We start from the raw sequence: 12,105 nt of genomic DNA on the forward strand, positions 1-12,105 counted from the left end.
TGTGTGTGTGTGTGTGTGTGTGTGTGTGTGTGTGTGTGTCAGAATCAGTCTGTTACTGAAATTCAAATACTGTATGAGGGAGAGTGCTATTGCAGGATGAGAACTAATATGTTTGGAATAAAGGGGCAGGACATGGGGAATGAGGCACTAAATGATTTGCAGACTAGGGAAAGGAAGGGACTGTGAGGGAGGAGATGAGGTGGAGTCTGGTTTTCAAACGGGGCAGAGCTACAGGGAGAGGCAATACGTTAGGTCCCGGCTCCGATCCAGCAGGCACCGTGTGCTGTCATCTGCCTGCCAGGGACAGCATAGGACTGAGTGACACTCACAGGAGGGCGGCTCTGCACACCTGGGCACAGTGACACTCACAGGACTGAGTGACACTCACAGGAGGGCGGCTCTGCACACCTGGGCACAGTGACACTGACATCAGGACTGAGTGACACTCACAGGAGGGCGGCTCTGCACACCTGGGCACAGTGACACTCACAGGACTGAGTGACACTCACAGGAGGGCAGCTCTGCACACCTGGGCACAGTGACACTGACATCAGGACTGAGTGACACTCACAGAAGCAGGAGGAGAGCGCTGCACACCTGGGCACAGTAACACTGACATCAGGACTGAGTGACACTCACAGAAGTAGGAGGAGAGCGCTGCACACCTGGGCGCACTCACATCAGGACTGAGTAACACTCACAGGATACTTTGAGAAGAGCACCTGGACTCACATGCAAGAAGGAAACGAGAATAATGCAGCTGAAAGGTGGGAGGAGTTTTCCTATTGTCATGGGGGGGGGGGGATTGTGCTGCCATGTGCCTGTCACACACTTTTAACCCATTAGTTCTGGGGAGTTAAGTATACACACATCAATGCTGCTGCAAACAATATACACATATTTAGCTTCTTCAGAACACACTCATGCACTAGAAAGAAAGTGACACAAAATTAACAATTTAATAAGACCAACACACACGCACACACCTTAACACAAGTCCTGAAAGACATGAATACACAAACACTAACACACTTTTTACCCTATGAGTACTGGCATATTCACAATACACTTTACCATACTGTACTGAGAAGACACACAGAGATACCCGAACTGATTAGTGATGGAGGAGGTGCAGGCATACAATATATACAATATATACACCTGGGGAGATACATGGATTACAAACACAGTGCACACAATGTTACCCATCAGTAGGGAAAGTGATGCATACAAAACACACAGAATACAGACATATTGGGACTATGTACTAAGATTATATTTGAATTTTTATTGTGCATCAAACTTTTATTGCTAAAAAGTAGCACAACCCTTTCTAAACCGTGTCGCGGTGAGGCTTTGTGTGTGACATATTATTTTGAAATGATATTTGACTCATTGCATCATGTTGAATACCTGATTTTATATGTGAATGGAAACAGAATGATGTGTTTTTTTTAAATGTTAAACTACTAATAGTAAATATTAATTATTAGTGTAATAGGCCCCATACAATGCAGACACACTTCATCCCTTCGGGATATTCACACGCACAATGTGTTCACATAAGAAAATGGGTTGTCACAAAAAGAAGAGAGGACCCAGCACTTCTCTATTCAATGAACATGGTAACCACCGGTTTCTGTGGACTTGGCATTCAGAGGGGTTTAATTATTCCTTTCCACGTGGAAACCCCCCTGAGATAACCCCTTTGCCAGTGATGAGAGCTGAGGCTTATCAGGTGATGTCCTGGTAGTGGGGTTATTAGCACAGAAAAGCAGGAGAAGGATGTTTCATCTCATTTTGTTGTGTGTCTCCCATGGTCTTTAATGTAGTTGGTGAAGATCAGGGGAGGCCAACTCCAGTCCTCAAGGGCCAACCAACAGATCAGGTTTTCGGGATATCCCTGCTTCAGCACAGGTGGCTCAGTCTTCAACTGAGCCATCTGTGCTGAAGCAGGGATATATACGTTTTTTTTAATTACAAGATTGAAGCAGGCGTTCTCTGGCGCTGAACAGCATTATTTTCAGCTCCGGGGACCCTCTGCTTCCAGAGATACTTACCTGCACCGCTACGGAGGTATCTTTGCAGGCAGGGAAATGTGTGCCTAACATAATGGCAGCTTTAAATGTCCCGCGTCACACCGGCCAGTAGGAAGCCATGACATCACCCATTGCGGCTTCTTATTGGCCAGCGTGACCGGTACTTTTAAACTGCAGAGGGGATTCCAGCCTCGCTACGCTCCGGAAACCACCTGCTTCAGTCCTGTCATTTAAAAAGAATAAATAAATATTTAACACACAACGCAGCTTGTTCTGCAGCTTTAAAAACAAATCTGTTTCCAGTTTCTGTAAGATGAAAAGGAAATGTAAATGATATATATTTCTTTTCTTCTGTGTTAGTATATATTTTTTCCCATAGCACTGCCACTCTACTATATCAGTTATACAGTAGGGCCCCGCTACACGTGCACACACACACACACGCGCACGCATATTAACACACACACACGCATATTAACACACACACACACACGCATATTAACACACACACGCATATTAACACACACACACACGCATATTAACACACACACGCATATTAACACACACACGCATATTAACACATACATGTTGCACACGTATATTTGATTAAGTAATAGCGACAATTAAAAGCATTTTAGAAGATGCTGTAGTTCCCGCTGTCTGTGTCCTTCATTAAAAGGGAAGGGCTTACTGGCACAGGGCCCCTAAATTATTGTTACTGTTTTGTTTGAATCGCTTGAAGACTTGCTCTCCATTCTAGTAGCTGGTGCTTGGCTCTTACTGGTACAATTTGGACAAGCTTACATACATAATGAATGACATTGGGATGAAAGGACATATCCGTGTTGTGTGTATAGGGGCTTTCATGAGCTCTGGGTGGTCAAGATAGAATACAGTAGCAGTACAATAATTTCTTTTATTTATAAAATGTTTTACCAGGAAGTAATACATATAACATGAGTAATAACAATACATGATTACATTAAATGAACTGAGGTTATACAGTCAATTCACAGACATTTCATGGACAGATAGAGTTGGAAAATTGGGTACAGGGGATAAAAGGGCTTGTGTATGTAACAGGGTGTATGTCTATCAAAATGTCTGGAAATGATAAAACCTACATTTCCAGTTTGCATTAACCCACTGTATGTTAAAGGGGAATGTAGGGAGTTGAGAAGCAACCAATGGGTTAAGTCAGACAACTGGTCTCTACCAGTCAAGCAGAAAAGTGTGACATCTGTTCTCCATCTCTCCAAGGTATAGAGAGAAGAATTGTGCACTGTCCGTCCATGTGTGTCTCACATGCTTCTAGGTGCTATTTGCAGCACTTAAAGGAGCAAGCCAAGCAATATTCGTTCTGTAGTATTAGATGATGCATACTAAAAAAAATATAATTCAGCTCTTAATGCTATTTGTAATGAGTTTTAATATACTGAGCATCCTTTGATGTCTATAGCAGGCTTTAGCACACCTCCCCAGCAGTGCAAGATATTTGTAACACTTTCAGGTTTGTGATAATTTGTTGCCAATATTCCCAGCAGTTTGAGCTGCAAACTGTAACAATAGATAATAATACCTTAGTAATATAAGAATATATTGTAGCTGCTGAGTGAAAGATTGATTAAAACTGAAAGGCAGCCATTAAGCGAACCCTGGAATTCTGGAAGCAGAATCATTGCTGATCGATCACGGTAAAGCAAATCGATTGGCAGCTTAAGTAATTCATTTTCAATAAAGGTCATTTTTAGTGCTGCATGGATTGCCTCTTTAACATCTTGCAATCGTTCTGAGTAGAATGAAGAATGCAGTAAGAGAGATGCCTGCTGTAGTATATGTATTACCCAGAGTCCCTCTGAAACGGGTCATTCCATGGTAACAAAAAGACTGAAGGTCCAGAGTAACGGGCATTAAAATGCACTACTGTACTGCAGGAGTGGCCAACTCCAGTCCTCCAGGGCTACCAACAGGTCAGGTTTTAAGGATACACCTGCTTCAGCACAGGTGATGCTGTCTTTGAGCCAGGTGTGCTGAGGCAGGGATATCCTTAAACCCTAACCTGTTGGTGGCCCTTGAGGACTGTAGTTGTCCACGCCTGCACTACTGTTTCTCCGCAGTGGACCTTGATGCATATCACATTGTACACAGCTGCTATGCCAAATGAAGCAGACTGCCCCAGCATGGGCTCTTAAACATTGATTTTGCTCCAACTTTACTTTTATTAAATGCACAAGTACAGGACATGAATGAAAGGGGAATGCTTAACCAGAAACAGACATACTTGTCAAATGCTATAGAATGTATGAGATGTTTCTACTAAAAGGGGTATAACCAGACATTAAAAAAGAAGTAAAGAGTGACACACTGTGCTCATTTGCATGTCATTACCCAGAATCCCTGGCTGCAGCGGAAGTGTTGTTTGCAAAGGGATAATGGGGAAAGACAGGGTAGCAGACCTGGCAGAGACATGCAAGTTCCCCACAAGTGGTATTTTTATTTACTGTACACTAATAAGAGGTTAAGTTGAGGGCTCAGACTAAAAGTGCCCAGGAATGGCAACACCCGGTGTGTGAAACATCTATGATCTCATCAGAAATAACCTTCTTGTTCCTTATCTGTTTTGTAAAGTTCCCCGTGTCCCTCCGTTTTCTTCCTCTTTCATACATCATGTACATACTGTATGACCTGTCTGTGTGTTGCTAATGAGAGCAATGTGTCCGATATATGTGCTGTATATTCCTTATTATATATATATATATATTAATTATTCCTACATTTAGAACATAACGCGCTGTTTACCCTCCCGGTGGTGGAGGTGTCGGGAAGGATGAATTATATTTTAAATGAAGAGACAAACTTTGAACTGTTGGACAGCGATGGCAATGTCCCAAAGTGTCACGGGGCAATAGATTCGCTTCAGATTTATCACATGCCTTTTGCTTTCAATGGGATTCCTGTTCTTTAATAAATATGCTGCTGCTTTTTGTGTTTTGCAACCGGGAGACTTTAGTGAGAATGTTCTCCGTGGATGCAGTGTAGCAGAAAGTGGATCGTCTCTATAGTATCATTTTGGTCAATGAGGTTCAAGGCAAACTGCTTCTAGATTTCAGTAAAGATTTTGGCCCAGATTTATTAAGCGGTGCTATGCCATAAAGTGTTTTTATTGCAGGGATGGAAAAATCCGAGGCGCGTCTATAATTCCGCCCATGGCTGTGCGCTGTAATGACTGACCTGATTGACACAGCTCAGTGAGAAGAGCGAGGGGATCAGAGAGCAGCAGGCGCATGAGCGCTGGGGGTGGGGCTAGCTGGCAGGGGCGGGGGCAAGAGCTAGTATGATCTACATATATTATATTTCGTATACAGGCAGTCCTCGGTTATCCAATGGAATCCATTCTGGAAGTAGCGTCGGAGAGTGAAACCGTTGTGAAGTGAGTCCCATGTTAATCAGTGGCGGTGAGCGTCGGATAATGCATTCGGGAAAACAGCCCGTAGGGTGGCATTGTAACGCGTTGGATATGCCAGTTGTTGTAAAGTGAAACGGCGGATAGAGAAAGAGCAGCTCAGTGAGTAAAGACACTGACCTGGTTCAATTCCCGGTGTCGGCTCCTTGTGACCTTGGGCAAGTCACTATCTCCCTGTGCCTCAGGCACCAAAATCATAGATTGTAAGCTCCACGGGGCAGGGACTTGTGCCTGCAAAATGTCTTTGTAACGCGCTACGTAAAACTAGCAGCTCTATACAAGAACATGCAATTATTATTATTATTATTATTATTATTATTATAGCGAGGACCCCCTGTACGTATATGTTTATATGCCATACACAAGGTGGTTACTGGTCAAAGGAACTTACAAAGTAAGGAGAATTGAATAACTAATAGAAACACGGTGATGGAAAGGACTGGTGTCTAAAACGCTTGATTTTTCAAATCCAGATATTTAATGTTTTTCCATTTCACCATTATCTGTTAAAAAAGGTGAACTTGTACATTTACCAATGACCGCACGAAACAAATTGCAAAACGCGTCAGCAAAAAGGTATCAAGTGATATATTTTGTGCTGTCTTTTGTCCCTATTACACAGACTGTGTTTATCTGTAAGAACAAAACTGGTTTCTACCTCTGTTTTTTTCTCAAACATCACACAAATTCTATGTATTTCAGAAGATGTATCTTTTGCAGAATAATCACCTTCAGGCAAGAATTCTATGGTGTGATTATACTATTTTAGTTGCAAATAAGTGCAGTACAGTGTTCTGACATGCACAGTACCCTATCAATTAATATCAGCAAAGTGTAGGACCATTCCATAAGATATAACAGAATTATAAATCCCTAATTACCTGCTGGAGAATGTAATGTTATAACGATAGGAAGACTTTGTACTTGCTGAATTTTAAACCATTCGGGATAGTTCATCTACACCAGGGGTTGCTAACTCCATTCCTCAAGAGCCACCAGCAGGTCAAGTTTTCAGGATTTCCCGCTTCAGCACAGGTGGTTCAATCAGTGGCTCAGTCGTTGACTGGTCAACTACAGTCCTCAACGGCCACCAACAGATCAGGGTTTACGGATATCCCTGCTTCAGCACAGGAGGCTCAATCAGTGGCTCAGTCTTCGACTGAGCCACTGATTGAGCCACCTGTGCTGAAGCAGGGATATCCTTAAAACTTGACGTGTTGGTGGCCGTTGAGAACTGGAGTTCCCCTGGTGTCATACTACACCACACGTGTCCTATTAGAATAATGCATTGTATTGTAAGCAGTTGTTGATGCACGTGTGTATTGCTTTGCTTTTCTGCTAAAATACTCGAGTGCACCATTTCCTCATGTCAAATCGGGGAAAATGAAATGACATCCCATTAATTACGCTTCTTTTCATTTCTGAAACCTGGATGCTTTTCTTGGCGGCTTCCGTGTGTTTTTGAAGCGCGATGTCCAGAGAGTATGTTTTCATATGTGTGTTGGGTTAAGACAAAATCATGTTCCAAAACGAAGAATTATTTCCTTTCATATCCCGCAAACTCCATGTGGGTTTGTTTTTATTAATTCCAGTCCTTTAGAAATGCATTGCAGGCCCCACCAGTGCTGAAATCAGCAATATTACAAGGGTTAGAAAGGACAATTCTATTATTACACATATTGGTAATCAAAGAAGGGCGGGTCACCGTGTTGGTCCTTTCTTCTATTTAGTAACACAGGAGGGAGAGGGAGTAGCGGGTATGATGCCTTTTATTGGACCAACAAGTAGTTGAGATGTTACACGCTTTCGAACCTCTCGGGGTCCTTCATTGGGTAACCCTGAGAGGTTGGACAGCTTGTAACATATCAACTGCTTCTTGGTCGAATAAAAGCTACCACACCCCCTACTCCCGCTCCCTCCTTTGTTACTATACATAGGTAATAAATAACCTTTTTATATTGTGCTCTTCTGTTTGCTTTATTTTTCCTACGCGTCCTCTTGTATTTGAATGTCCATACTAAAAATCCTAATATCTGCAGATTATCCGCTTCATTAGCAGAGGTGCCTGGCATGGCCCCCTGAAGTCATTCTGCCTGTTAATTTTAGTTGTGCCCTCCTTTTTATATTCTGTAGTTGTATTCTGGGGATTAGCCTCCCGGGGAAATTAAAATGACCTTTTTAATCCATATAAGAAGAATCCTGCAGTGGACAAACCTGAACTCCATAGGTCTTTTCACTATAATAAAAGTAAGACGCTTTATTGCGGGCGGATCGATGTTTCAGTCCAAACGCAGACCTTTGTGAAAATACACAGATCTTGACAGAGGGCCGCGTTTGGGCTGAAATGTCGATCCGCCCATAATAAAGCCTCTTATTTTTTATATTGAAAAGACCTATAGAGTACCGGTTTGTATGTTGCAGGGTTCGTTTTACACTGATTACCCCCACGGGCTGTACCCGTGCACCCGAGGCACGTCCTACCTGGAGAAGCGAGTGCTCCTCGCTCTGCATACAACTTTTGAATGCATAATTTAAAACAAGAGGGTGCCATTGTAGCATAGATTATAGATAATTCATAGATAATGCCATTGTAGCATAGATTATAGATAATTCATAGATAATGCCATTGTAGCAGCTGCTCACAAATACTCATATTTACGGAGCATTATTATGCCATGGGAGACATTTTAGAATGACTGGCTGGTTTTTAAGGTGTCTACTGGCCCTGGAGAGTGTCTTATGGGGCGTCCCAATAAATACGCAGTACAATGGGGCTTATTCTGTAAACTGCGATGACGCAGAACCTGGCGCATGGAAATCCCTGTTCACTTCAAATCTACAGAATAAGCTCCAATGTCTCAAGGAGATTGCGATTTGGGGAACTGTAAGTGTGTAAGGATAATCCCAAACCAAATCTGCCAAATTCAACTGAGACTGCAATATATGGTAGACCGCAGGCCCGCCAACAGCTTTTTTTTGGGGTCCAGGACTAGCCTGGGCCTCAGGTTGTCCTCCTCTTCCTCCTGCCTCTCCATAAAAAGATCATGGGTGCCGAGGGAGGGTTCCCTGGTAGGCACAGTTTCCGGGATTGGGTGGCCGGGTCTCCATCCACCTCCCAGCCAGGGACATTTGTCCCCTTTCTCCGACACTGGAGGTGGAGACCAGTTATCTGAAATACTTTATATAAAAGATAACATCGTTTTCCGATTTTAACTATCCTTAAACTGGGATTCTCCCAGTTAAACCAGTACATTTGTTTGTTCTACCATAATTATTATACAGCCGCCATATTATTTTTAAGGAAGTACTGTACTGTACACACATCTTCCCACTTCAGAGTCCATGGGTTAAACAATCTTCTACAACCCCCTTCTCTCAGCAAATCCAGCTTTGAAACGATCTGGGCACTGTTATGTGTTTGCCGTTCACACCTCGTGCTGTTCTTGGAGTAGGCGGTGATGATGGCTTAATCTTTAGGTTTTAGACTGTCCTTTTTGTAATGCAATAGAACATGTTTGTTTGCAATCACCTGTAATAACATTATAATAAGGAATTCCGGTTTTTAATGTTTATTTTTTTTTTTGTAAATAAAGACTTTGTTTTTGTTTTCCTGTGTTTTATTTTAAAAAAATCAGTGCTTACCAGTGTTAACAATGGGTGAAAACGGCCACATTTGAAGTCTGTTCATCGGGGCATTTTTGGTTTTGTTTCCATACTTCCCCTCTTGTTCTCTTTGTCTCGTACTGTGGTTGAGTTACTACAAGAGGTGGAACTTAATAGGAAAGTATGTTTTATTTTCATTTTTGTAAAATAGGTTTTAAAGGAGCAATCCAAGCAATATCCTACGTGTTTAAAAAAAATTAAAAAAATCCGTTCTGTAGTATTAGATAACACTTACTGCACTTTTTAAATTCAACTCTTAATTCCATTTTTAATTAGTTTTAATATACATAAAATAAAGATGTTCAGGGGCCAGCCCAATGCCAGATGGAGTACAAAAACATATATGGAGGATAAATTTTGGTGCAAGCTCAGCCCATCCCTCCCCCTATGTTCCAAATAGAGGATTATAATAGCATGAGCAGAAAAAGTAGAATTGGATTTAACATCTTGCAATAGTACGGAGTAGAATGAAGAATTAAAGTGCCGTGCGGACTTGCTTCTGTCATTGGAAGTGCAAGATAAGCGGTTTAATAAGCGGTTTAATTGAAGTGCATGTCGTGGAGTGGAACAGGAGATACATGATGTGCACAAAACCTAACGGTGTCACATTCCCATCGTACACGGAGCTGTCTCTTGGTAGGGATTGAATTTGGCACGTTCCTGACAGCTGCCTCGTGGTTAGTGTTGGCAATGACGTATCCATTCTGCAGAAGCTCCACCAAGACTGGATATTTAGCCGTCTACAGTTGGCGAAGGACAATAGCTGCATTATCTGTTCAAACTAGATGACTCGGGTGTTACAGTTATAACTAGAAGGCAGAGCACTAATTATGCTTGGAATGTAATCGTAAGCTTGAAATGTTGTCAGGAAACAATGCGAGAATTCTCATTAACTTGTGTATGTTGATTTATTAATAATGTATAGTTCTTTTGAAGTCTGCGATGGGAACATAAAGCACCAATCCGACGACTCGTTTTTCCACATGTGATTTTATAGAATTTGAATGAGTGGGGTCCTCCTGAGGTGACCCGTGCTATTTTAGTTTGGGATCCCCCTTCTCCCCCCACCCCCTTGGTTATCGAGATACTTACCCGGTTTAGTTGCCGGTGTTTCAGCTCTGATTCTGTAAAATCAAAATGGCCACTGAATGTGGCTGACACAAAGGAGGGCACACCGAATGACGTTGCGGCCTCACAACGGATAACTGCAGACGCCATCTTTGTAAATCCAGGCAGTGAACCATCAACTATAATGGAAATAAACCTCGGGAACATAGAATGTGATGGCAGATAAGAACTACTCTGTCTGCCCACTTTCCTATTTGCTGTAAAACTTCGGACGCGATTTTATCCTTGGCTTTCTTTCGTATTTAGGGTAACCTCGTCTATCCCAAAGCGTGTCTGAATTCCCTTACTATGGCCATCAACTGGAGAGAGGTAGGTACGGAGCTGAAAATGGCGGGGTTCAGCACCCCCCCCTCGGTTCTAAATTTGTAAGAAAATCAAAATGTGCAGGATTGTGGCTTTTCGCACAAAGTGGATGTTCTGGGGGAGGCATATTATTGTGTTAAAGCATTTGGTTGGGGTTATAATCGGAAAAGGATATTAAGGATATTAAGGATAGTTTCTTTGTTTTTTTAATAAAGGAGACAACTTTTTAGTCGGGGGTGATCTCTTTTTTTCACGATGACACAAGCCGATAATCACTTTTTTCATGGTGACACATGCCAATAATCACTTTTTTCATGGTGACACATGCTGATAATCACTTTTTTCACGGTGACACATGCTGATAATCACTTTTTTCACGGTGACACATACCGATAATCACTTTTTTCAAGGTAACATGCCGATAATCACTTTTTTCACGGTGACACATACCGATAATCACTTTTTTCACGGTGACACATGCCGATAATCACTTTTTTCACGGTGACACATACCGATAATCACTTTTTTCACGGTGACACATGCTGATAATCACTTTTTTCACGGTGACACATGCCGATAATCACTTTTTTCACTGTGACACATGCTGATAATCACTTTTTTCATGGTGACACATACCGATAATCACTTTTTTCACTGTGACACATACCGATAATCACTTTTTTCACTGTGACACATGCTGATAATCACTTTTTTCACGGTGACACATACCGATAATCACTTTTTTCACGGTGACACATGCCGATAATCACTTTTTTCACGGTGACACATACCGATAATCACTTTTTTCATGGGGACACATATCGATAATCACTTTTTTCACGATGACACATACCGATAATCACTTTTTTCATGGTGACACATACCGATAATCACTTTTTTCATGGGGACACATATCGATAATCACTTTTTTCACGATGACACATATCGATAATCACTTTTTTCATGGTGACACATACCGATAATCACTTTTTTCATGGGGACACATGCCGATAATCACTTTTTTCACGATGACACATACCGATAATCACTTTTTTCACGGTGACACATGCCGATAATCACTTTTTTCACGGTGACACATGCCGATAATCACTTTTTTCACGGCGACACATGCCGATAAACCCTTTTTTTGCTGGGTCTCTCCGAATAAAATGTTTTTTCGCTACTTCTGGGAACAGGCATTTGAATGGACTGTTTGAAAAAAAATGGTAAAACTTGATCAGAGAAGATGCGCTTTGTTTTTGACACTGAATCCCCCCTGTCTGGTCTCCTTCATCTAAACAGGCTTAATAAAATTCTGTGCAGACATGTTTGCACCTGTATTTTAACACTAACGTTAGTTTTCCTCCGATTCCATAGTCCTCTGCCATAACCTACAGCAAGGGAGGCCAACTCCAGCCCTTAAGAGCCACCAACAGGTCAGGTTTGAAGGATATCCCTGCTTCAGCACAGGTGGCAGTCAACTGACCGCTACGGATTGAGCTTGAGGAC

The 12,105-nt window shown here is 42.0% G+C and overlaps 1 protein-coding gene across 1 annotated transcript in view; it reads left to right on the plus strand.

The window, feature by feature from the left end:
- The first annotated feature begins 236 nt into the window (after positions 1–236).
- Positions 237–12,105, plus strand: part of ARHGEF3 (Rho guanine nucleotide exchange factor 3) — a 220,107-nt gene continuing 208,238 nt past the window's right edge. Inside the window, exon 1 of the mRNA XM_075574838.1 lies at positions 237–767. Within this exon, the coding sequence (XP_075430953.1) occupies positions 733–767 (35 nt within the window). The 5' untranslated portion in view covers positions 237–732. The remainder of the gene's footprint in view (positions 768–12,105) is intronic.

The sequence above is a fragment of the Ascaphus truei genome, chromosome 17, assembly GCF_040206685.1.
Source record: "Ascaphus truei isolate aAscTru1 chromosome 17, aAscTru1.hap1, whole genome shotgun sequence".
Classification (NCBI taxonomy): domain Eukaryota; kingdom Metazoa; phylum Chordata; class Amphibia; order Anura; family Ascaphidae; genus Ascaphus; species Ascaphus truei.